General features: G+C 41.6%; 2 protein-coding genes across 3 annotated transcripts in view; both read right to left on the bottom strand.

Moving 5' to 3' along the window:
* The window catches only part of KCNK13 (potassium two pore domain channel subfamily K member 13), a 76,133-nt gene extending 62,424 nt beyond the window's left edge, over positions 1-13,709 (bottom strand). The window contains exon 1 of the mRNA XM_065839581.2: positions 12,891-13,709. Within this exon, the coding sequence (XP_065695653.1) occupies positions 12,891-13,227 (337 nt within the window). The 5' untranslated portion in view covers positions 13,228-13,709. The remainder of the gene's footprint in view (positions 1-12,890) is intronic.
* Positions 13,710-21,627: 7,918 nt separating this feature from the next.
* TDP1 (tyrosyl-DNA phosphodiesterase 1) overlaps positions 21,628-27,852 on the bottom strand; it is a 48,747-nt gene continuing 42,522 nt past the window's right edge. For both annotated transcript variants that reach the window (XM_065840062.2, XM_065840063.2), the window contains exon 16: positions 21,628-22,132. In XM_065840062.2, coding sequence (XP_065696134.1) covers positions 22,059-22,132 — 74 coding nt within the window. In that variant the 3' untranslated portion in view covers positions 21,628-22,058. The remainder of the gene's footprint in view (positions 22,133-27,852) is intronic.

Below are 27,852 nucleotides of genomic sequence, written 5' to 3'. Positions count from 1 at the left end.
CTGTGAGAACAAAACCACCTCAAACTCAAAATTGGTTTGAGGTCGCAAAAAGCCTGGGCTGTGTTTGCAACCAACAGCACCTTCTGATATATTGAATTTTCACAAGTCAAGAAGACTGAAACACTTCCACAAGCTATATTCTTCCCTCAGGGATAGCAGTGTGAAATCAATGGAACACATCAGCCATTTGAATGCTATCAACATCCCAGTCTTATAATCCTAAATATTTTTCCTGACAATCTAAATTATATAATAATATTTCAAAAAATACGATTCATTTATTAAAGTATTATTTTCATTTTTAATATTGAAACAATTCTGTTTTGAAGTGTTTTTTACTGCACTGGAAAGCTATAATAAATTAACTGTTGGTGCATCAATCACCTGAACAAATGCTTCTCTTTAACAGATGAAATAATTCTAGTGAATAAACAGTACTATCCATACAAGTAAACATAAGTTGTAATCAAAGCCTTTATTTTCAGTGTTCTGTATCTTGACTAAACTATTCTAAAATTCAGTTAAGACAGTCGGCAAATATTTGGATTCACATTTGCAACCCTTCCCCCCAGCATTTATGATTTAGTTAGAACAACTTTCCCATTCTTTTTATATATGGGCTAATCCAAGTTAAAAGATTTTTTTTTAGTATTTTTTAAAATATATTTTCAACTATAATGTAATTTGTTTTTCATTTCTTAAGTCAATATAATATACATATTTTATATATATATTTTATATATATATATTTTATAACAATCTCACTGTTTGGTATACCTAGACCCTCTTTATTCTTAGAATTCATCTGCAGGACAAATTAAGACTGCTCCCATAACCAGCAAGTAATTTGTTGAAATTAGTGTTTTTCGTTTCTCCACCCAGCTTATCCCACTTCATGGCATGTCTAATGTTCTCAGCCCTGATTAAGCTTTTACTTTCAATTAAAAAAGTAATTTTCCCTCTAGGAAACAGGAAAACTTAGTATTGCATATGTCAACCACTCCAATCAGAAACCCCTCATTTGCTGTATGCTCCAATATGTAGAATTATTCTCCAGCTCAGCCTGCAGCTCCTTGGGAAACTTCTGGCTTGGAAAATAATAGATGCCTTAGAAGTATTAGGCAGAAGTAGTAGAATTACAGCAGAGAGATCTTTTCACAAGGTGAGCAGGCTGGAGCATGGCCCGTCTGGAAAACAGACCCTTTCTCCAGATGGCCCAGCTGGAGAAAGCCAACATCTACCAGGGCTGTCCTTGGCCCGGTATTGTCTGCGCAGTCTTTGCCAGGGAGCTGCAGAAGCAGCCACATGCACGGTGCATTTCCGACCTACCCACCCTTCTGCGAAGGGCCGCAGGGTAAATGGCACGGGGACGGAGGCTGGGCAGCCGGCCCTGCCTGCCATCTTCCTGCAACGTTCACCTACAGACCACCATTTCCTTTGGACACACAGACCGCCTACAGAGGTCCCAGCTGCATGTCACCTGAAGGACTACCTTCCATTTTCAGTAGTGTTTCATGCAAAAAATGCCTTGGATTGGGAATAAATGGGCTTTTAGAAAGTTTAATTGCGTTAAATCACTCCAAACAATTTAGGCCTCCCAACAATTATCTAAAACTTATTATTTGTCTGTGTTTGAGAAGTGGATCCCACAACAGTGGCCTCAGCCACGTCCCACCCGAACACAAAGGCAAGGCCTGGGTACACTCGGGCCCCCATCCTCCCTTCCCCCCATCCCCTGGTTTCTGCAGGAAAACAACGCAAGTGGAGAGCCCCAAAGTGACCAATGGTTTATTTTGCTCTGTCTCTCTTTTCAACAAGTGGGACACGAGGGGAGCAGTGGAGGGCACAGTTGAGAATATTCACTACTTGTTTTAAATGGAATTTCACTGCCTTAAGTTTCATTTCATTGCCTTTAATTGCCTTCATCTGTTGAGCCCAGATAACAGTACTTTCCTCATGCTCTTCGTCTCAAAGTCGTACTAGTACAAGCAACTCTAGCAGAAGAAGGTACAATCAATTACAGCTGCAGAAATAGAGACTTCCAGCAAAGTACTTTGCTCCTTGAAGAAACAAGTTCTTAAAAGTTAATATCTGTTTATTTTTAGCCTTTTTATATGAATCTTTTTTGACTCAGGTTTTGGTTAGTTGGTTTGTTTGTTTGTTTCATTTCAGCAGCAGTAAAGATATTGTTATATCTGATTTCACTGTTTTAATTAAGTGCTTCTCAGTCCATGATCAATTCTATCTTAGGCTGTTCTGAAGTTTATTTAATTTGAGATGTATACTAAGCAGAATATCATAACTGCACATGTCAAAGCCTGCTTCATCCTAATATTAAAATGTTGCTTTGATTTCCTGAAGGTTTACAAAAAATCTATGAAGTTCCGTGTGAATTTGTCACAAAATTATTTTTATCTGCAGTCTAAAAATACAAGTGAAAAATTGCCAAAGAACAAGATATGCAGTGTGCTGAACACCTTGCCTTTTTTTTTTTTTTTTTTTGAGGATAACAAGAATAATTAATACATATTATCATAGAATCCAGGGAAAAAGCTCTGGCAGAGGCATAAAAAGGTCATCTCATTCACTCACTGCCCAGTGATGGAAGTAAAGATTCCAGCATCATTCTTGCAGGATGTTTGCTTAACCTGCTTGTAAAGGACTCTGGTGATGGGGTCTGTACAGCATTCTAGCGAGACACAACTGCTTCACTTGACTTAGGAAACTTTTTCTAATGTACAACCTGGATCTTCTTTGTTGCAATCTCAGCCCATTAACCTATGTCCTAGCTGCCATGCACTTTGAGAATAGAACGTGCAATCCCTCCTGCATCAAATTTTCATACATTCTTCTCCCTCACTAAGTCCCTTCCTTCCGCTGTGCCAGTCCCTTGATTTCTTCTGATCTTTGCATAAGTCTTGTTTTCTAGGTATCTGGTTATACCGATCACTTTCTTCTAGACCCTGTTTCTGGAAGTGAAGCAGACGAAATCTGAAAACTGTATTCCAAACAGTGCTTCCCAGTACGGCATAGAGTGGAAATACTATGCTGCAATATTCCTCATACATTTCAACGTGAATTTTTAAAACATTTTTTTTACAAAGGCATAGCAGCAATTCTGGACCAGATACAGGCAGCAGGCCCCTGCAGAACCCCATCTGATACATCCTTCTATTCTGAAAATGATCCAATGAAACCCATTCAGTGAATGCCATTTCCAGCTGGTCCCATTGCAGATTCATCACAAACACGTTTCTTCAGGTTGCTTATCAAATGTGAGGCAATGTCAAAAGTCATGCTAAAGTCAAGATATCTGATATCAGTTGATTATTTCTTAACCATAAGGCTTGTTACCTTGTCATACAACTAAACAGACTAAATTTGACAGGACCTACTTTTGGTAATTTCACATTGATCACTACTTGACTCCTTGTTTCAGTTTTGATGTTTACAAATAGTTGATCTGATTACCCATTCAAGCAATTTTAGGTGAATTAAAGTTAAGTTGTTTGGGCTATAATTTTCTTTTTAAAATTCCTTCCTGTCATCATCCCTTTTTTAAAGACTGGATGCTGTTATAAGTTGCCTGGAATTTCATTCCCTTCCATGAGTTGCTGAAGGGCTCCTTATTGCTTTAGTAATCTCTTTGAATATTCTAGAATGAAGTCGAGTTGGCTTGAATGATTAGAAAAAGCTGACAGATGTAGGGATTATAACCCATTCTTTTACCTTCCACTTTATCACAAGCATTCATTGTATCAGACATCAGTTCAGAGTTGATCTTTTCAGGAGATGGGTGCAGAAAAAGGCATTAAACATTTCAGTCTTCTTGGAGTAATTTGTTGAGAGCTCTTCCTCTTTTCTGTACAGCAGACCAATATTTTTCTTAGTCTTTCTCATCGCTATTGTGTTGATAAATGACTTCACATCACCCTTGATACCCCTTTGCTTATGGCATCATGTTTTGAGGGACTGGACATTTTATTCTGTTCCTGTACTTGCATATTATTCCTTTTAATTGCCTTCACTAATTTTCCATATGCTTCCTTCTTGTGACTGAAATCAGTAACTAACTTAACATTTAGACATGTTGGTCTTTTATTACTGTCCTCCCTCTACATCTGGATTACTAGAGCCAGCATCTTTAGTATCTTTTGTCCAAGAGACTGTTAGCCTGCCTTAACTCATTTTTCCTTCAGTTTTAGTTCTTCTGAGATTGCACACTGCAGATCGCTGAGCTTATTAAAAGTTTTGCTCTTGAAATTCCCTGGTTTTCTGTTCTTCCTCCTTCTCTTCTAAAGAATAATGCACTCTCCCACACTGTGGTCACTGAAGTTGCTTTCTGAACTTCCAGTGAAACTAGCATAGGGTCAAATCCAGAAAGATTTCCTCTTAAGTTGCTTGTATGTTTCAAAAACTTGCTAAAGAACTTGTGCCCATCTCCCAGCGCATAAGCCACTAAATATTACAGATAAATCCCCTATTATGATCAAGTCATGCCCTGGAGAATCTTGCCAGCTCCTCACAAAAAAGAAAAACAACTGTTCCAAAATCTTCTTGAGAGAGTGTCACTGATATTTTTTTTTCCTCTACAGACTTCAGAGTGCTTTTAACTATTTACTGATCTTGTTTAAGAGAGAGAAAACCTGTAGCAGAGAAGTTACAGTCAGTGTTGCCAACACTGGTGTGCTGTTTCAATTCTGCTCCTGCCTGGGTGTGGGATTTATCTCACCTAAATTTCAACACCAATAGTATAAATATCTACTTTGCACTTGCTACCTCAGCTGTTTTTTTGCTGTGTGGTTTTGTTTGTTTGTTTTTTCCAATCAGGGAGGAGGAACAGACGAATTAGGACATATTAATTCATGTGACCTATTTTAGGTATCTTCCATAAAACTGGATGACTTGAAGATCACTTGAAGACTCTGGCACTAACAGAAGTAATAAAATTGACAAAGGAGATCTGACCTGGCCTTTTCTCTAACCTTGTGGGTTACAACCACATGGTTTAACCTGCATTTCAACCCCTGTCCAAGAGGGAGCCTGCCAGGCTATAGCTTCTGTAGCTTTTTAGATCTTGCTTTTAAAAGGCTTTCCAGGTTGATTTAATTTCATACTTCCTTTCTATTACATGATTTGCTTTGTTTGAAGATTTCTACTTCATTCTGCAGATAGCAGAGACCTGTGGTCATTCTGTCATTATAACCCCCATTCTCCTTTTCACTTTTTTTCCTACATCTTTGCTTTATACAGATCTGTCCTGTATTACAGAAAACTTTCAGCTGAAGCTTTCATGGACCGTTCACTTGAGCAGGGAAGTCTAAGGTGGGGAATGCTCTAGTTTTATTAACAGGTGCAGTCCTCAGCTGGTAGCAATTAAAAGTTAAGTGAGTTGACAACTACTTGGTGGTCCTGTAAAGCACATAAATGGCATCAGTTTACCTGTAACTTCCCTAAAACATCAGTCCAAGCACCCCTTCATGGTAAACACAGAACCAAAGGGGGAAATGGGGGTGGAGAGAAAGATGAAGGACAGGAATGGAAAGTGAAGAGGCTTTTTCTCTAAAGATGCATTTCCTGAAGCAGCCTCCCAAGTCCAGGGAAGGGAATCAGTCTCATCCTTGCTCTAAGGGCACACACATCTTTTAGGTGCTCAGGTCTATCAATGCAGGAGTATTACAGTGCTTCATAAAACACAATCTATCATAAAAGACTTTTCAATACACACTAGACAAAAGTTTCTTCTCAAAGTATCAAAATGAGAGAGGAAACATTCTTCCCCTTTTTTTTTTTTTTAAACTCTGTCAGCTCTCTACATGTCAAATAAACCTCCTTGCTCTTCATTGCTTCTAATTTCATGGTTTCTGGCTGCTGTTTCCTCTTGTTGGCATGGGATAAGCCTTGTTGTTCCTCTTTCTTTTGTAGTTCCACTTTTAAGACATCTATTGAGCAAGATATTTTTTATCTTTAATTAACACCCTCTTTACACTCCTCTTAATGCAAATGTTACATTATTTGGAAAAAAAAAAAACACCTAGTTCTGTTCTATTTACACAATGAAGGCCAGCAGGATTGTTTCAATACCTTCTGAAAAAAACAGCCTCCAAAGCAATTGCTGTAACTTTTTTTTTTTCATTTTGTTTCTTGTAGATCTGTGAAATATTTCAAAGCAAAATCTTCCCTTCTAAATTTCATCTCCTTGCACAATGTTATTAACTCAGCCAGATGCACTTTTCACTTTTAAATTATCACCGTACACTTGTTGATACATTAATTACTGCAATGACATTTTTATGAAGCTGCTTCTTGTATACTATTTCTACTCATTAGAATTCCTAGTTTTTCACACCAAAACAATGAGATTTTTGAATATTTTGTCATCATGGAAACTAATTATCATTTTTAAAGTATGACAAAAGGAAAACGACAGGGGACACGGCATTCAGTAACCTGTATTCCACATTTTCAAGCTACACGTGGAATAGGCTCGGCAAGTCAGACGCTGCAGGATGTGGCAGATTCAAAGGGAAAGAGAAAGTGGGTGTCACACTAACACAAACAGTCATGAACTGCATCGATACTTGGGGTATTCCTATCCTTCTGGCCACTCTACAATAGAAGAAAGCAGAGAAGCCATCAATATGTTACCTTCAAGAGAGCATGTTGGAACTACATGTTTTATTTCTAGTTATCTGAAGGAGAATCTGAACGGCCTGGTGCAATTTTTGCACTTCTGTTGATGAGTACAGCAAGATGACAAAAAGTACTTTATATCCAGGAAAGGACTCAGAGGCTTTGTGGCTTCAGGAAAGCAATCTAGTCCTTGCATGCTCTGATTCTGCACGTCATACCAGGGAGAAGGTGGGCACCTCAGAAGCATTTCTGAAACGGCCCCCATTCCGAACAAGAAGTTCCTCATAGGAATGTCTCCATCACTGAGAGCAGCCTTGGTGAAAAGCACCTTGGAATCAGTAAAGGATCCACAAAACTGAAATTATGTACACATCACCTTCCAATAAATGTAGCCTTCATCAAGAACAGCCAGAATGCAAGAGGTGTGGTCAAAGCAGGGAACCAAAACCCGAACTCCCTTTCTTGTGGTAGAACTTTAATTACTATGCTTTTATTCAACAACTGTATGCCAGTTTTTTTAAGGAAAAAGAGGGATCTCTCCAAAAGAAAATGTATAGAGGGTTGCATTCAGAATAGGATGCGGGGTCTGATGGTGTCTTCTGAAGTTCATGGTGAGGCAACTGACATACAGGGACAAGAACGACAATACGCTTTATGGGCATAAAAATTAGTTTACCCTCTCTGAGTCAAAAATTAGTTTTATTCTCACTCTTGGGCTGGCTAAAGTGAAGCAGAGAGATGACACTCATACTTTATTAATGAATGAGGGGCACAGCTAGGACCATAACTAAAAAGCACAGACTTGTGTTGCTTTGCTCTAAAGGGCAGGACACACTTGCCCCATATGCACAACTTTCTTGAAGTGTCAGCTCACCAAGAGATGACCAGAATCTATGTTTAGAAAAATCCAGAAACTGAATAAATCTATGAAAAAGAAAATGCTAGCTCCTGTGAGCTTATCTCATTATGCCACCTGGGATTACAGAGCCCTGGTCATAGCTCAGTGGCTAAAGAGGGTCATTTTGAATTATTAGAGCTTTTTGCAGCATAAGCAATATTTAAAGAAGAAAAATGTTAGCTAGGAGAACAATGCACCTTGTGCTGCACAAGTTCGAATATTTCAGGCATGGTATGGTTAGGTAATGGCACATCCTTTGTGACACTACGAATAAGCTTGTCCTTTGGGTCCAGGCAGAGCATTCAGTGCATTTGCCATCCTGCATTCACTCTGCACATGGCAAAGACAGGATGATCTGAAGGCTGCAAGCAGTACCCCAGCTCTCTGGTTTGAATGAGCTTGGCAATTTGCTGGGTATTATCCCACCAACACCCTTGTTTTTTGCGCAGCCTCAGTAGCAGGTACTGCATTTACACAAGTGAAAATGAGGAAAGCAGCACTTTCTCTGCCATCGATCAGAACTCCCTCCTTCGCTCCCCGACCGACCGCTGTTAACATGGACAGTGCGGCTGTCTCACCCCATGCAGATTTCCCTGTTAATAAATGATGCTCCTGTCAGCAACCCTCGCCAGGCTGCTCAAATAAGTTTCTGTGACTCCTTCTACCCTTCTGGACAATATGCCATGTGGTTGCTCATCACTCTCTCTTGTTAAAAATCTCACCCTTCACTCAAGGAAATTTCACCTCTTGGGCCTTGGGTCACGCATTGGTGGACAAATCTCTTTCTCACCTTGCAGAAAGACTTTACACCTCCAGCCCATGATGCTGCAGCTGCTTGCAGAGAGGAACGATGCAAATTTTGACAATTTCTCCAGAAAATGTACCTCATTTTGTGAAGATGATACAATTTCCTCCTTTGCCTCACTGCTTATAAACAGTTTGCACAGAAAAGACAAGAGGCAATGGGCACAAATTGAAATACAGGAAATTCCATTTGAACAGGAGAAAAAAACCCTCTTTTACTGTGAGATTCATTTTTTTCCATTTACAGTTAAAATAAACAGGTTTTAATCAACATCGTAATAGGGGCTGTAATGGGCATAGGCTTTTTTAAAGAAGGGAAAAGGAAACAAAGTCCTTCAATTTTCTTAAGTTATTCAAAGTAAAAAGGCTGTAGATGAGATAAGGGTGTCAATCCATTGATGCATTCTTCATTTGATGCAACTGAGTTATTTTCGAGCGGATTCAAAGAGCTGAGAAGGTTCTAGATGCTACAAATATCCCAGTATGTTAAGCCTTTGTGTTGCTCAAAGGTAGCAGTGTCCACGTATTTCCAGTGGAACTGAGGATGCTCAGGTGTCTGTCATGAAAGACAAGCAGTGATCCAGTGCATAGACCTTCAAACACCTGGACAGTATCTCCCTACCTGCTGGAGGCACTACTGCCCCCAGGTACCACAGAGGTCCTTCACTAGCCAAATGCCTGCTGATGATAGCCACGTTACACTCCAATGCTGCTGAACACCCAGAGCATACCAAATGCTGTATAAACCACATATACATGCACTGAAGTACAAATTGGGACTCAGGTCTTGTTCTGCTTTCTGGTCTGAGGAATATTTGATTAGTCTGTGCAAAGTAGAAGACACTGACAGTCCCGGCTTAAAAATTATTCCCCAGACGGGTGGTCAGGACACACTGCTGAGATGCAGGGATGTGGCTTCAAGCCCTTGCTGAGAAATAAGTTGCTTTGATCACTCACATTCTGAGACAGTACTACTACCACCTGATTTCTAGGCAAAAGGGACACTACATTAAGTGACAAAGGGCTGACTGGAAACCAAACGGGGCTTACGGGGAAGCCCATGTGGGCTCCTCCCTGTGGGCTGGAGTTCAGCACCTGCCTTTGTGGGATGAAGAGGCTTTGATCCCATCTTCTTCCTTGGCATCACCTCCTGAGTAGCCTAGGTAGTCTCCTAGTTGGGCAGGTATTTGTGGTTGCCTTCTCATATTTCTAATGTTTCCAGTATAAGTAACCTTAGTGCTGGATCACACTAAGCTAAAGGCACATCAAAATAAGGTGTTACCGACTGAGCACTGATAGGAATAAACCCTTTTATGGAACAAATCCTAAATTACTAAACTGAGAAAAGACAAATTATTTATTTTTATTAGCTCAGTTCTGTTTAGCTTTATATTTTCCTGACAAATTAAAATAGCCTGGTTATATTTAGTTTCGACCTCTTGCCTTGATGCACTGGTATCATGCTTTGATATCTATGTGACAAACATTTTATATGAATCTTAATTTAAAAGACAGTATTACTCCCTTGGATATTGCAAAACTCTCTTCTTTCCTCTGAAAGCCAAAAATACATTCTTCTTTGTAGTTAAAGTACAGGAAGCAGTTGATACTACAGGTAATGATTGAGTGACACTTTACCAGTACATTAAAGTGGTCAGGTTGACCTTATTTACTGCAGAAGAAATAAATTTACTTTGGTGGAGTAGCAAAATAATTTCCACTATGCAAAAGAGAAAAAAAAAAAAAAAAAAAGAAAGAAAAGATAACTGCTTTTACAACACTTTACCTGCTAAATCAAAAGTATCTATACTAGCATATAGTACTGAATATAAGTTAGTTGATATTAGGAATATGCCATAAAAGCACCTATTCCTTAAAATGTGCTTTTAACTAAGGCATCAAATTTTATTCAGCTGTAGAAATTTCTATAGACACCAGAAGTATAGACTGGAAAACACATAAAATAATAATCCTTCCACTTTCCTTGGAAGGTTGCAGTTGGAGTAATATTAAAACATTCATTTTGAGGCACTGTACTGGGGCATGAAAGAAGATGTGGACCATCTGCAAAGGGCTGAGAAGAGTGCAAAAATATTGATTTGTGTAAAACAAAATCTGTTGTTAGGACCCCAATAAAGCTGATGAAGGTGAGTGTACAGCTGCAGAGGCTGCAGGAGTACGCTTCTGTGTGGCACAGCTGAGGGGATCTGACTGAAGCATACGAGTCTTGTGAATGTCTGGAGAGCCTGGCCCACAGCACAAGCCAAGATAAAGCCCTGAAATGCACAATGTGTCTCACAAAGCAGCAGTGCTGCTGAGAAGATTAAGAAAAAAGGGATGCTATTGATATGACTGAAAGAGTGCAATTCCACTGATGGGATTAATGGACAATGCAACTAATAAAACACGCTGGGAGAGTGACACCATGGATAAGACTGAGGAAGAGCAATACCAGGTCAAAAGAAGGGACAGGATGTAAATTGCCACAGTCTACAGACCATACACAAGCCAAAGGAAAAAGGGTTCTTGGCGTTTTCTGCAGAAACATTGATGGAGGTCTAAATTGTGGGCAACAGAAATCACCAAGTCAGACAAATTGCCAGAAAGTGTGAGTCAATAAGTGGATGCTTGTGTTTGCAAGAAGTTAGTTAATAAGACCACAAATACCATTCTTAATAACCTAATTTATATAAGATAAATATTTATGTTTAGAACTGTTGACATCGGTTAATACATGTGAGGAGTAACTGTATGACTGCAAAGGGAGGTGACAACATTGTGGCTTCTTGAATTGAGAAAAGACCTAAGGGACACATGACAACAGTCTTTGTGTACCTAAAAGGCTATTCTTGGGGTATGAAGGATGGTAGGACAAGAATAATGCAAGTCACTGAACTGCAGTAAGGTAGACATCAGGAAAACCTTTTTTTTTTTCTGATGAGGATAATAATACACAAGGCTTGATTCCTTGTGGAAGTTGTGGGATCTCCAACAGTGCAGGTTCAAAATGGCAGCTTGGACAATCATCTATCAGGAAAAAAAAAAAGAAAAAAAAAGTCGCATATAATTGATCTCTAGGAACAGAGGTGGACCAGGTGAACTTTAGAGATCTGGTCCCAGCTCTTTTTACTATGACTTTATGGCTGTAGCAAAGATTAGCATCAACACTGTATTTCGATCATACAAGAACACCGTAACGGAGTTTGCAAAAATGGGTTTATAAATTAAATTACTAGTTCAGCAGAACATTTAGGCATAATTCTTGGGTCTTACGGACTTAAGGTCTAAGGACGCAAAACATCCAGATCTTGATGCCCCGAGGAAATATAAAACCAGCCCAATTACATCTTTCACAACAAAATTAACTCCAGATCTAAGAAAATCCGTACTGGGGAGAGGCTGAGCAGAACCACTGGAAAGCATCAGGTATTCTACAAACTGCAGGACAGCACAAACTCTCACACGTTCCACACAAAGCATGGCTGCCTCTTCACGGAAGGAATGTTAATGGAGATTTCCTGAAGAATTGCTGTTGTTAATCAAACAATCATTCCTGAGTGTGCGTTTCACACGTGGAGACTGATGAGAATTGGAAACGCCATTACCAAGATTTAGTGATCCTATTTGTCACAGTGGTAAATGCACACAAGATTGACTGTGTCTAACTGAAGCTCAGTTTCTCCGGGGCTTTTAGCTGTCCACAGCAGCCTGAACACAACCATTCTGGTGACATCCATGGGCTCCCTCGGGTGCATAAGTCAGTTCTTGGTGCTGTACTTTTTCATCTTATTGTACTCTCTGTCAGCCCCCCTGGAATTTCTGTTCAACATCACCTTCCCCCAAAGGCTCCTTCAGCCTGAAGAAACTTGAGTTTGTTCGCAAAGTAAGCAGTGCCCACCGACTTGTTGATTCTGCCTCATAAAGCCAGAAGAGCAAAAAGCCAAGTGGTTTGAAATGCAGCCTTTCCAAGTTGTACACTCTGCTGCTGGACACTACACAAGGTATTTTATGGTTCTTGTTAAGACCAGACTCGGTCCTCAGAAAGATCCCTTCTGAGCTTACAGCCTATGAAGCCACCTACCTCCTGATCTAAGATTTCCCAGAATTTAAAGGCATACAGCGTTTGTTAAAAAGCTTTGGGCTTTGCGTGCAGCTGCTCTCCCACAAAGTCTGCCACCGCATGCCGGGGCCGGGTTCCTCCGCGCAGGCGGGCGAAACTCCCGGGGAAAAGTCTGGCGGCCGCGGGGGAGCCCGCCCGGAGCAGCGCACCGGGGCGCGGCAGCCAGCGGGGCCGCGGCTTCCGAGCGCACCTGGGCGCTCAGCGGGAGAGCGCTCTCCGCCAGCGGGTGCTGCCCGCGGCCGCGCCTCTTTCATAGGAGAGGGGGAAAAAAGGAGCATCGAGGAGACAGGAGCATGACCGGCACCAGCACGAAGCCCGCTGCGAAGCACAAGGGAGCTGGGGAGGAGAGGGCGCTGCGCATCCCCGGCCGCCCTCGCCTCGCCGACCCGGACCCCGCCCGTCCCTCCGCGGCCGCCGGCAGGTCCCGCCGCTCACCGATAGTAGAAACGACGGTGCCCACGAAGTAGAACGCGCCGGTGAAATCCCATCGGGGCCGGATGTCGTCGACGCGGATGCCGGCCACGCTGGCCTCCTCGTACTCGCGGAGGAAGTGTTGAAGCTCGGCGCGGCTGAGGTTGTGGCGCCGAGTGAAGTTCTCCAGCCGCTCTTCCCAGCGCTCCTTGGCCTCCCGCTCCGTGGGCAGCTCGATGGCCGAGAAGACAGCGGCGCCGCACAGCATGTACAGCACGATCAGCACCGCCAGCAGGAGGAACCGCGCGTTGTCCGCGTTCAGGCGACCCGCGCTGGAGCAGCAGCCGCCGCGACACGCCATCCTCCGCCCCGCGGGACCGGGCTGCCGCGCCGCCACGCTACGTCGGGGCCCTCCCGCCGCCGGGCATCACGGCGCCACCCGTCAGGCGTGCGCGGGGCCGCGGCCGCAGAGCTCAGGGAGCCGCGGAGCCCGGCGGCGGCGAGCGGCGCTCCCGGGAGCCTGCCGGCACCTCCGCCCCGGGGACAGGGCGCTGCCCCGCCGCGCCCGGCACGGCCCCGCGGCGGACGGGCTTCGGGCTGCGGCGCATCCTGCGGGCGAGGGAACCGCCCGTCCCGTCCCGCAGAGCCCCTCAGCCCCGCTGCGCCCCGCGCCGGGCCCCCGTCTCCGCCAGTTTCATATCCCCTTCTTTCCCCCGCCCCGAGCACGTCGGAGCGGGCCGCAGGGACAGGCACCACCAGGCGCCTCCTGCCTGCTGGGGGGGCGAGGCGGGACCGGCGGCAGCTCTCCCCGCCGCCCTCCCACGGCGCCGCGGGGCTCCTCTGCCCAGGTCTGCGGGGGACGGCTGCCCCTGACCCCGGGCCGCCCGCTCCATGGCCACCGGGAAGCCACGAGCCGCGCCGTCTCCCTGAGGGAAGGTCCCCTCAGCAGAGGCACAGCGGCCGCTCGGGGCGAGGCGGCCGCCCCCGGGGGTCTCCCCGGTACCCCGGACAGGGCGGGCAGGCACCTGCCAGGGGGAGCCGCCGGCGGACGGCTGTCCGCGGCCTCCACCCCTCAGAAGCTGGCGGGGAGCTGCCCCCCCAGAGCCCGCGGCCTTCCCGCCCGCTGGAGCCGCCGTCCGCCCCGGGCCGCGGGGCTGAGCAGCGCTGTGCAGCCCGGGGAACGCGGGCGCTGACAGACACCCAGAGTCACAATCTACAGCTGATTAAATCCCCTCACTACCAAAGCGAGAAAAATTACTCCCTTTTGCCAAAAGAGGGCACCTCGTTCTCTGCCGGGCTGGTGGCTGATTGCCTTCTCGACAGGTTGTTACATCTCCATCCTCCCAACGCTGGGGAGTCGAAGGGAAATTGTGTGTGGAAGACACTGGCAGCTCTCCCACTGCAATGTGGTTTAAAAATACGTTATTTTCAGTGTCAAGGAGCTCTCGATCCAAACCCTCTGGAAAAATCATTGTTACTATAAAAAGAAAAAGCTAAACTCAGCAGTTTATGGCAATTGCTACACTGCTGAATTCTAGTTTAAAATGATTTGGGGCTAGAATTCAACTCTGAAAACATATTAGTGTATAAGCACTCCCTCCAGTGAAAGTTAACCTACATGTATTTTGCTTTAGTAAGCAAGTTAATGAGGTATTACTACAACATTTACTGGTTTGGGGTTTTGTTTGTTTGATTGTCTTTTCCTTTTTTTGTTTTGGTTTGTTGTGTTTGGTTTGGTTGGGTTTTTTTCCCCATTTTCTGTTAATTATGTTGCAGTTAAAATACAATGGAAATAATGGTAAGGTCTTGGTAATTATGAATCTCCCTTGACAGTAGATAATCGTGTACTTAGTGTAAGAGCCATTGAGGGTCTCACCAGCTGAGGTGTATTTGCACCTTGGGTATTGATCGGACTCCTGCGGGTGGACTGTGGGCAATTCTGTGCCTGTGTTCAAGACAGGATCACCAGCCGCAATGTGGCAATGAATCTGCATGGCACAGAGAGAAGCCAAGTTCATTTCTCACATTGCAGAGTAAACCAACAGCTGAGGATGAATGGGACTCTTGTTTCCTCTTTGTTTTTTCCCATTTGTTGTTATTCATAGGTGATACATAATGCATCATGTTGCAGGATTTTATTCCCTCATCATTAGTCTTCAGCATAGACTGACATATGGCAATTAAAATTAGCAACAATGCTTGAAGACATTAAACCACCAAAAAAAGAGGAAGACAAGATGCCAGTCAAACTAACCACACTCTGTGCCAAGTGATAAAGGTAACCACATGCTTCCACAAAAAAAATGCTGGTGTATATTTAAAATTATTGATAGTCCGTGTTAGAGGAAAACCCATGTGTATTTTCCTGCTTTGCCAGCCAGAAAGAAGATGGGTGTAAATCAGTGCTCTCCTGGGCAGCAGAGGCAGCAGACCTGGCAGAGCACCCGTGGCCCCCATGAAAGTCTCTGTTCATCGCAGTTGCCCTTGAGTGGCTTGGATTAGCACAGTGGGAGCCTTTCGCTGCTTGCAACCATGGTGTCAATGCAATTGCCCAAAGGAATGGGAAGAACAATCAATTTATCCAAAGAATTATCTGAGGATTTTGAGTTCCTCCTATTATTTACATATTACTTAATTAGTGAGGAATAGTTATTTTTGTGTTGGTTGTGAGTGTAGAGGGAGCATTACATTAATGCAGCTAAGAACATCTGGCATGGTTTTGAAAGGCAATTATGTATACTACTGTCACTGGGCAAGTTCTCTTAATTTGTCCAATCTGATCTTCACCAAACTAAAACACTATAAGGACGTACAGTGATGCAGTCTCTAGAGAAAGTGGCTTTTTAAGGACATGCTCCCTATTAACGGATAGAGCAAGTGTGAGTTGATATTGACCTGAATCCTAAGTAGAAAATGAGAAAGTGGTGGACAAATATCACCGGTGTGGCACTTTTTATTGTTTTCAGCTCCTTTTCTTCCTTTACTTCCCTTGCTTTAATAAAGGTATTTATTCTAAAGAATACTTAATTGTAAAAACGGGTTAATATTCTCATTGCTCTTGGGTAGGTAGCTGGAAAAACTTCAGCGTGTAGAGAGCACAAACAGCGTAATGATGCAGTCACCCATTCAGAGCATTCAAGGCTAAATAAAGAGATGCAATGTGTTCACTGGCATAAGGAAAGAAATATCTTTCTGTTTCAGGTTAAACATATTGCTGACATTTAAGTTAACTTCAAACTGAAATTAACATCTTGTGAGCCTGAACACCAAATGTATTGCCATTAGCCTCAGTACAGTGACCTGCTACGTTCACCCAGCCCCTCAGCACCACAAGCACACAGCTGCCTTCTGTTTATGTGTGCAGGTATTCAGCGACAAAAAGAATGATGCTGGTGAGGTTTAGTACGATTGCAAATAATAGAAAAAAAAATCAATGTTTTTACTAGTTCTGAATGATAACCCTGTAATTAAGAAAGCTACAGTCACTGAGTACCCTAGTAACAATTAATAACAAATATCCAACTATTATTAATGCATCAGCAAATTACTTGGACAACTCATGCTGAGATTTACTCTATCTCATTGCACTTTTTAATTAAACATCTCCTTTGGAAGCGATAAGCCGGTACACTTAACTAAAATGCACTGCTTATCTCTGGAGAAGCTGTAGGAGAGCTGCAATTTACTCTAGAGTGAATTTTGTATTTAATGAAACATCTTGCTAGAGGAGCAAAGAAACCAGCCTTCTATTACCTTTGACCTGAACAAAACCCCTGGAACTTAATAACCTTGTTGTTAACAAACTAGTAAAAAACAAAAATCCCCAAACTTCATGAACATGTGACACTTGTGGCATGGAGGGTAGGTGAAACTCTTCAACGCGCTAGGAGCTTCAAAGAGATTGTATCGCCAGGGGAGTCCTACTGAATGTGAAGTAAGGAATGTTGCTTCTTGCCTTTCCCTGGTGCACTCATCCCTCACAAAGCAGGAGGTGTTTAGCAGCTGAGGTGGCTGAACCGAGCTGTATAAAAGAGCTTTTTAGGAATGAGAAATCTGAAACCTTTTCCCATCTCTTTCACATCACTTACATCAGTTATTTCAGTCTTTTTGGGGAAGAGAATATTTCATTTATACTTAGAGAATACCCTATAGGGGTATTTTTATTTGAAGATATTTGGAAATTATTTTTAGAGTTTGGAAAGTGAGGCAGAGATAGACAGGCTTGTCCCTACAAGGGACTTTTTTTTAAACTTCCATTATTTCAACAGGTAATAAAAACAGTCAGGTGAACAGCTTAGTTTTCCAAACTGCATAACAAACCACCACAATTTGTCTGCTAATGCTTATTTACATTGGTACGAGAACTGTGTACTGTAGGGATCTGCATGTTAAGGGAGAAAACGAAACACACAAATCAACCTGTGCAAAGTCAGAACGGAGTCAGAAAAGGAGTTAGTAAAGGAATCCAGGAGGCCCCTCGCATTCCTCCATTCTAAGCAATGGAAAATACTTCCAACTAAAGGATGAACTTTTTACTCTGATTAATACAATGAGGTCGCAATACCTTGAAAGTACTGCAGCAACATTTACAGAGTGGTAACTGGGAATTATTTTGAGATAAGATTTTGATAAACGGAGAAGTGGAAAAGCTAGTATATTACAAAAAGAGCCAAGGATATAAAGACTGTAGATTAACACAAGCACTTATTTCTCCAAACTTACACAGCTCCTTTCAGCCTCCAGTACTTCTTGCTCTGCTTCTTTCTCTTGCCCTTCAGGATGCCAACTGCAGTTGCTCAGATTAAGAGAGGCTCAGAAGGGAGAGGGAATGATGTGACTACTGTCAGTGTTCAGCTAAAATTCTGACATCCTGGGTCGCAGGGATTAGTTCCACAGCTGTAAAATGTCAGCAACTTTATTGATTTCAGTAGAAATATCTCTGGGATTAGGTAGCATCTGGCATTATTAAAAACATTACATCTCCATTCTAGATTTTTAAATACACACGTGGCGTATCCAAAGTATGTCATACTGAATATCTACATATTGCATTAATTTACAGATTTCAATATTTAGTTCTTGGTATCACATCTCTATTAATTTTCATTTACTTGGAATTTTGTGTGCAGTTATTTATTACTTTGTTCATAGTTGTTTACTGGAAGACAGGCTGGAATATCAAAACAATAAAAAGCTTTAGCAGAAGAAAGTAGAAGGAATTAACATATCACTACTTGCTAAAAAAAAGCACATGAACACCACCAAATGAGACAGCTGTAATACCATTGCGTGTTTGCACACCTGGCATGGAACAAAACACATGGTACCTTTTACACCTTTTTACCTTCTGTGAGGCTGGATTTAATCTAGAGTGCTATGAATAGACTAGATAGATCACTGTGTCAACATCTTGAACAAACCCAAATTAGATCATTGCATTTCTATGTGACTCCAGTAAGAAAATGCACAATGTTATGCTGCCCTTGACGGACGATTTAACCTTTTCAGGACCACAAGTAACCACTAAGTTTCCTTCCTTGTCCCAGGTAGAAGTAAACTGGTATTATCCCACTACAGCAATGCAGTCCAGTATTGAAGTGCCATTGTGAAACTAAATTTCCAGTTGTCCACCTTGATCCCTCCTTCTGCAGCGTGTCTGGCAGCTACGCAGTTGCCTTCCCTTCCTTGCTGTGACCTCTGTGGATGGTTTATGACACCAGGATGGGACCTTGTACTGCTGGGGTTAGGAGCCAGTTCAGTTTTTACAAAACATGATCAGTTCCATTAGCCATTAAAAGCAACTAGGGCTCGATCAAACGGCTTTAGCCATTCAGGCCCAGAAAAATGCATTACTTCCTTCTTTCCAACCTAATCAGCAGCGCTGCAGAAATTTTTGCACATTGTTTGCACCAGCATGTATTGATGTGTGTTGTGGTAAACTCTTACGCTGTTGTTCTAATGGAAAGCACTTAATTTTGAGGGGGCAGCAGAACAGATTCACCCTCAGCAGTAAATTTATTGAGTAAAATTCAGCACAGATGATGTGCTGAGTAATAATTACTTCTACAAACAATGCTATTGCCTGTTTTGTTTTTAAAATTCCAACTACCTTTTAAAAATAAAGGAGAAGCATACAAGTCTCAGGCCTAAATATCACTTTAACCAAAGATTCCAGAGTCAAATCCAGTTTCATATGTCAGATACTCTGCCATGGGTTGGACTAATTTGTTTTCTCCTCTTTATTAAGAATTTCCCCTACTTTTCCTCAGACAGAATTCTGAAATACACCGATCTTCTAGATAAAAATGATTATACACAGTTTAACTCCTTACCAGAATTAAGTGAAACAGGAGTGAAGAGAGGAAAATAAAAAAATAAACAAAAGAACAATTAAGAAAATGGAATTTCAAAATATTTTGCACAGAGGCATTTTGAAATTTTATTCTGACACTTAAGAATAGTTCTTAAGTTTGTCCTGGCACCCAAGAGGCTGCACATGTAGAATATTGTGATTAGACAGCATTTTCTGGCCAAGGGTTTTATCAAGAGCCTTCCAGTCAGGGTCAGCTCCAAGATGTGCTGAAGCGCAGCTGTGCTCGGGTTGCACAGGGCTGAGTGCAGATGACTGTTGCCACCATGGATCTTTAGTTATCATTGGACAGTTTCTTCAAAACAAGTTTTCCTTGCTGTTCTGGAAGAGCAGAGTTAAAACAGAAGTACATGCATACCTGCTTCAACCAAACTCAACCTTTATTTGAACCATTAGTTTGCTTCACACCGTGTACTGTCCAGCACCCTGAGCCCCCGGCCTCGGCCCTGTCCCCACCTCTGCCACCCAGCAGCGCCTCACATCCACACTTCTGCCATGATCCCGGTCACTTGGGGTCACAGCTCTGCGTTGGAAAGGCTTCCTGAGCCTTCCCAGCAGAACTGATCGCTTAGTTCATTTGTTCCCAGCGATGGACTTAGGAATGATCTTCTGACACTGCATTAATCTGAATCCTGGATGGCTGAAGTTAAATCATATCAAGTTCCTGGAAAACAAAAAATTCCAGCTGGAATTTGACCAGGAATGTCTTGGAGCTGGTCAAACCACCCTATGCCAAACACAAATACTCACATATGTAGCATTAATAAATTGTAGCAGTTTTCACAAATTTATAACTGTCTACTAATTGTTTGTCAACCCTTTACAAGTCTTAAAGCTTTCCTCAGATGAAGACATCTACTTAGAACTTCTCTAATTCTCACAGAATGAAAATAATTACAATAAGATCATACTCTTTTAAAAAAAGTAAAGTTTAACAATGTCTATGAAGTTCTCTCTCTGCTTTCAGGAACACTGCTCCATTTAGTTTCCCTGATCCCTGTCTTTTCGGGCCCATCGGGGTTAGAATCATGGAATACCAGGTTGGAAGGAACCACAGGGATCACCTGGTCCAACCTTTCTTGTAAGAATCACAGTCTAGACAAGATGACCCAGCACCCTGTCCAGATGGATCATAAAAGTGTCCAGTGTTGGGGAATCCATCACTTCCCTGGGGAGATTATTCCAATGGCCAATTGTCCTAATCATGAAAAGCTTCCCTCATGTCTAATCAATCTCCCCAGGAGTAACTTGTACCCATCACCCCTCATCTTCTTCGTGCAACTCCTTGTAAAAATGGAGTCTCCATCTTCTCTGTAGCCATCCTTTAAATGCTGGAACATGGTGATCAGGTCTCCCCTAAGCCACCTTTTTCTCAAAGCTGAACAAGCCCAGTTCTCTCAGCCTTTCCTCATATGGCAGCTTCCCAGTCCTTTGATCATCTTCGTGGTTCTTTTCTGGACGCTCTCTGGCCTGAACTGAACAGTGTCTACATGTAGATTCTACATCCACTATCAAGGGGGTTGAAAGCAGAAAGCAATCTTCCTACTTGTTTTGTGGACATCCCAACAGCCCTCTGAGCCACACTCGGTTTGCATTATGTGCAGGGTTCTCAAAACGAGATAAAGCAATAATAATCATTATTGGGTCTCTAAGTTGCCAACATCAGCTAGGAAGTGAACAACCTCGATATCCAAGTTACTGGTATTTGCTGTGAAGAGCAAGTGTAAAAATCCCCAACAATAAGTCAAAGTCATAACCTCTTTGATTTGAAAGACCATCTGATAACTGCACCAGAAAACTTAAATTCAACTACAGAGGGAAAGGGTATGAAAGATGGAAAAGCAGCTATACTTCATAGTTTCTCTACTGATTGGTACATGGTGGTGTAGGAAATGGAAAGAAAATTTCTGCTTGCTAGCCAAATGCCACGATTTCCTAAACACACACCTTTTCTATGGTAATTTTTGAATGAAACAGGGATAGTCATCAGAAAAACATTAGGAAGTACTCCCAGGGTACTCCAAACCACCCTGGGGAATGACACCACAAAATGCACCAGGCGGCACTGAACAGCCACCCAGGCAGATGAGCTGGGAGCCAGAGGGAACCGCAGGTGGGTCCCACACCGCACCAGGGCCTGTCCAGCCTGCACCACCAGCTGCTCGCACATCCCACTGCCCTGTCTGAGACCACTCTTCAGCACACAAGTCTGTCCACTTTAGTGTTTTGGACAGCACTTGGATGTCTGCAAGGGAAAAACAACAACAACAAAATTGGAAGTCACTGACAAGAAGTCAAAGCAGCAAATATTAAAGCTTGCATTAGAAGTGATAACTGCAAAGATCCAATCCAACATGAAATGTACACACATAGAAGACAGAACAATGCATATATAAACAAACTTGACTTTATTTAAATTTTACATACAATAACTTTTATTCCAGCCACTGGGGCCAACTGACAGTGTCACAGAACAGTAATTTTTACATTTGTTACAGCTAAAAACACAAAGAGAATCTCCAAGAACAGTTTACACTTGTTTTCATCTTGAAGAGTGTATTAGAAACCACAATAAGGAAAAAGCATATAAAAAGGTATTTAAAAATGCAATGTTACAAGTTAATTTCTAACAATATGGTTACAGATTCTCCAAGAATCTCCCCATTATCAACATTTTAATGTTTCTTTCAATTACAAATTAGCCATTAAAGCAGACATCATTGCTTAAAAAAAAGCCCAAACACCCAGAAGTAAGCAGTCTTGCAAGGAGCATTGCAGGGTTCAGGGTCAGTGGGTGAAACATCACAGAACACTGGAAACATTCATGACGGAACCCACATATTTCCATGTGTATCTGGGGCGTCAGTGTGGGGAATATTCCAAATCCATGGCTGGTCTGTAAACCAAAACAAAAACATGCTCATGACAAATTCAGTTATTAAATGTGGAATTCTGATCCTCTTCCTCCCCTCCTGTAGGAGCAAGAAGGTTGAAATTCCCACTGTTTTTCACATAACCTGATGTGCAATTTCAGTCTACTGGAAATTTTTATTTAGCTATTTTTTAGAATAGAAAGATTTAGTTTCCAAAAGGCTTCGCTTTTCCACCAAACATTATTTAAAATAATTATCATTACCCAATATACTCCCCACCAGCTGTAAAATAAATGTATTTCAGACAGTATACAAGAACAGTAATGCAGCCAAATTTGGTCTGGCCCATAGGCAGCTGCCTATCTCTTAACACAATGCAATTCTAAATAAGTGCTGTAACATACTAGTACTTTTCACAGGGACAGTACGAATTCAGTATCTAATAATGACGCTGCCTGAACTCTGACGTTTTCAGATTCACACCTTACTTCTTCAAACATTAGATTTTTCAATGAGCAACAGGTTTAGAGCAGACAGTTCCCCCTCCCTGCTCCTCAGAAGGCAGCAGCTCTTCCCTCGCTCAGCAGGAGCCAACTGCTGCCTCTGCAACCTGCGCCGGGCTCCTCCTCCCACCATCACATCTTGCAGAAAAGCAGCTGGTCTAGCAAGCCAAGCTATTATTCTGCTTCTCTCAGGCTACTCCTACTGAAATACTGAGAAACCTCCATCAGTCCTTTCAGCAATTATTTGCAAATAAGAAGTTTATATAAATCTAGCCTGCTTCTTTTCTCCATCTACAAAATGAGCCCTGAAGGAAGACAGTGACATTAATCTGTACAGCACATATATTAAACATAGCTGTACTAAGGAGGACAGGAGTAGTTCATTTATCGAAGACAAGCTACTCATATACACAACATACTATGTATACTTGCTAAAGAAGATCTGCTCTATGCTTGTCTATTGAAATCTCAGATAAGCTATTGATTCTGATTACAGTTGTCCAATTTTAAATTTACAGGATCCAATGCCAGCTCTCACAGGACATGAAGTGAGAATTATTATAGCAAGAAGAGGAGAGTAAGGAAGTGACAGAAGCAGTAATTGCACAACAGCACATTGTGACAAGTACCACACCCAATTAAACAAGAGGCAGGATTACTACTAAGTACTCATTACTTGCTACTAGGGCACATTTAATTCTAGTACTGTAGTAGCAAGTATATTGCAGTGAAACATCCCAGCTATGCAAATGTTTTACAGAAGTGTCTGTTCACAGTAAGAGGATAGTAGGAAAATGCTTTACATTACAACAAAACTGAATCTGCTTGACTTGAAAAAAATACTTTACTTTTAGAGTTTATGAAAGCTGATGGGGATGATGCAAGTCACAGGAATGTGATCAACAGCGAATGATGGTGCCTGTGCAACAAATGCCATGTTTCACATAATGTTATCATAAGAGGACAACAAAAGCAAACATTCATGTCTTCTCCAATTTAAAATTATGATACAGCTTCTAGGTGGAAGCAGTAGTTGGCTAGCTTTTGCTTACACTGGATACGTGACTACCAAGCACCCAAAAAAAGGGCATCAAAACTAAGAAAAAATTCTAGCATTTAACTCACAGTGTGCCGCCCAAAACATCTCTGTGTTTCTGGGTCAACTGCAGGATACCTAGACTTAGAGCAATCTCTTTTAAAAAAATAGAATTTGCACCATTATTTCTCTAAACTTCTTCTATCAGTGTCCTGCCCGAGAGCCACATGTACCTTCTGTATTTTAAGCTAATGCCTTACCACAAAATAAACATTAATAGTTATAAGAATGGGTACAGAATAAGGCAAACGTTGGAAATGTTGAGGATTTCAAGCATATGTTCAGATTTGATCATTGACCTCTCTCTCATGACATCAGAATAAATCCAGTCCTACTCAAGCACTGGAATCTGTCAGCTTGGACCCATCCATCTTCGCTACATTCTGCAGTTATTCTGTTTAATTCAGTTACTCTGTTTTAATTCTAAGGAAGACTTAGGTGTACAAAAAACTTCAGTCACCCATTAAAGCATTCTAAGAGGCTTCAATACCTATTTTAGTTATTTTTTATTCTATCTCAATTTTATTAGGGTAGCTATAAATATACTTGGGACCTTGTTCTATTAATGGGATGCTGTTTGTTTCATAAAGCACCTGATACTATTTTAATAAGCCATGTGTAAAACTATTGCTGAAGCAAATTATAATTCAGTTATTTTTAAAATATCAGATCCAATTTAAAATTATTTATCACTTTTAATAAGAGCTATAGCAGCAGGAGAAAGACAATGACTGTGTACAGATACTGTATGACTGCAGCTGCTTTCTGCTGCACACTAAAATGATTGTAAAACTTTTGAAAGTTAAATATTTTGATCATATGGAAGAAGAAAATTTCACTGTTCCAAATTTATAGTCCTACAGTATAGGTCTGCTCAATGGCACAACTTTTGAGTCCGGTTCTTCATTTCTGATACCCTAATTTTACCTCTAGTGCACCTTATTGGAATTAGTGTTACCTAATGACCCAGTACCACTGTCTCCTTCTTGCCTCACCAGCATAACTCCAGCACCAGAGGAAGCACACAGCAAAATGAACAGGAACTTTCCTACCCCGCTGAAATCTCAGACAAAGTGCTATTTCAGTTACACTCAGGCAAACTGTTGAAGATTCACAACTGAATAGACTATCACATTTCATTTTAAGATGAAGAGGCCCTGGAGAACAACACAAATTATTTCAAGTACACCTGATTAATCACTCAAAGAATCCCTCACATTTTGAGATCAGGTTACAGAACACAAAATCATGAGCTGACAAAAGTACAAGGTTGTTTTGCAAATGTTAACAATACTATTTCACAAAAGCAGTATATAGTGTAGGTCAAAAGCATGCCAGTAAGCCATCTTAAAACTTCACGTTCTTGTAAGTATGACAGATGGAAGTACGGCACACACAACCACAACCAGAGAAGTCTGTGAATTACAGGAACATGCAACTGAGTAGTATAGTATAAATTAATTATATTGCATTAATTATAATAACGCAAATCCTCTTCCTACAGTTTAAAATACAAGCGTCTTTTGCACTGTGAGTGGAAATCTGGATGACAGTGATTCCTGCCTAATTTCTAAAAGCAGAGACTGGGTTCTTATATCACCTTTCACAATATTTCATGAGTCTTCCAACTGAAAAATGCAGCTTTAAAGTAATAAGTGTTCACATATGTAGAAAGGTTACCCACAAATAACTAGAGCTCAAGTCATTCTACATACACATTTTAACACAGCAAACCTGCTCCCTGCTGCATGAGGTTGGGAAGTTCTCCCAGCACTTGCAGAAAGTGCACACTGGACTTCAGCCTCTTTTCTGCCCTCCCTTTGGATGAACATGGCATCTATAAAGGAACTCATCTTGTTCCTCTCAATCCAAAAAAACACACCTCAAAGATCTCAAGGGGAAAAGGCAGATGGGGTATAGATGTGGAATCTATAAAGTCCACTACAACACCACTACAAAATAAAACCAAAACAAACCCAAACAAACAACAAAATGACACACACACCCCAAAAAAAAAACAAAACAAACCCCCCCCACCAAAACAAAACAAACAAAAAACCAAAGCCAGTACTGCAGTTTAAAAGTATGATTTGCATTGCTTCTCAATGTTGATATGATGAGAAAAAAAAAAAAAAAGCCCTTTGCACTTTTCTGAGGTCTTCCTCAAGTTGTTTTAAAACAAAAATATATTGCTACACTCATGTGTTAAAGGTTCAGGTACCTCTCATTCAGCAGATTTCCTCAGTCAGTAAACTGTGTAATAGCTAAATCACGAATTGTTTTTCCTCCACTACAGCGAGCAGCTTGTGCCTTTCCCGTGCAAAGGTACAAAACCAAACAAGTAAAACCAAGCCCAACAACCAAAACAACCCTGGGGCTGTATCCCTTTGTGTAATTTAAGTCTGTTGTAAAAAACTTCTCAACAGGGTGAAACAAAAGTGCAAGGGGAATCAGTCCTCAAGCACTCTGAATGAAGTGCTGTGGCTTTCATGAGGGGATCAGGAGCCTTGTATGGGGAAGAGATATAATAGCAATATAGAAACTGAGATGTGACAATGGAGCTCAGTGAGAAGAGAACTTTATACAACAAAACAGCAGTCCTGATCTGAAAGAATCTAGAGGGAAAAATCTTTTTATCAAAGGTACAAAAACTTTATTTATAAAGATATCTTGCTAGGTAAGATTGGCTGTTGATTGCATGTTCCTTAAATACCAGACTGGATCCCAAATTATACTGCTGGTCTACAGGTTTCTATCACCTTAGCATCATCAATACATTAAGCTTTATCACAGCTTTTTTCTTATGACAGCCTGAATCTGTTGGTTAACAACAGAGGAGTTCAGGAGATTGTATCTACATAGATTATCTGTCAAGATATTAAGTAGTATTGTCAACTGTAAGGAACATTTAATGAAGAACTGTTGTTTTTACGTAACTGAGAACCTGGCGCCCGACCCCAGCACGGGGGAAGGACCGAGAGACACTGGACTATGAATTCTTAATGTAATACACAGTCTCTTCCGCGAATATGTACTGACACCTGTATACATACCGATACCTGTATTGATAAGTTAATTTAGTGGGAAGTGTAGCCAAAGTACCAGGAATCCACATCTTAAACAGACTGATAAGGGGAAGGGTATTGTGTGCCTTGGGTAGTCTGTAAACCCTGAAGTACCCAACCAATGGGGAACAGCGGAGGGAAACTGCAGCTGGGATTTTGGGGAGATATAAGCAGGGGCTTTTTGCCCTGTCAGGTGTGCCTGCCTTTAGGTAGAACACCCGGTCTTACAAAATCGTTATTAAAATATGCTTTGCCGAGAGATCCTGCCTGGGCCTTATATTTGCAAAATAATTGTTTTCTACATCAACTACCAGACTTCTTTTCTTTTTAAAAAAAATTCTTTAAATGTTTTGCCCTGGAGATGCATCTGCTGCCCACAAATGGCCTTCCGCTGCTTAGCTGACTATTGGAGGTGAACAACCACAATTGCTCAAAACAGCAATTTGCAAGGAGTTAACAACATACAACAAGTGTTACCTCCTAAAAATTGATGAGGTCCTTTATCACTTCAAAGTGGGAATGATCTTAATCTTTATTTTAAAACTGCCAGATGTAAAATGTGCATGTTATTCCCTGCAGCAAGAAAAAGATGCAGGCTATGTATATCATGCATAATAAAACTGTTCTGTGCTGGTAATTTAAAGTAGCTGGAAAGAAACAGCCTAAAGGGAAAGGGCCCAAGTAAAATTCTCTGTGCAACCATGATGCTAGAATAACATATTGTTACATTTCCTCAGACTTCAATTACAAATCTTGCACTCTGCACAAGATGGACTAAATCACATTGGAGTTCAACAACTAGACAGGCCATCATACATATATCCTGAAAAACAATAACCAAAATAAAGTGCTTTTTAAAATTACTGGGCTGACCAACTATTGAAGCAAAAATATTTGCCATCTGGTGAGTTTGCCATCTTATGATGATGCTCTCACCTAATGATCTGAAGCATATTTTGGAAGATCCCTCTTAGTCAAACACAAGCAGATCAGACAATCCAGTGGGCCCCTTTTGGTCATTTAGTCTCTACTCCTATCAAAACAATACACAGAAGTCCTCAAACTAAATGGTGGCTCTG

This window comes from Patagioenas fasciata, chromosome 5 (assembly GCF_037038585.1).
Source record: "Patagioenas fasciata isolate bPatFas1 chromosome 5, bPatFas1.hap1, whole genome shotgun sequence".
Lineage (NCBI taxonomy): Eukaryota > Metazoa > Chordata > Aves > Columbiformes > Columbidae > Patagioenas > Patagioenas fasciata.
Note: the sequence above shows the minus strand (reverse complement) of the source record. Positions and strands in the feature narration are given on the sequence as shown.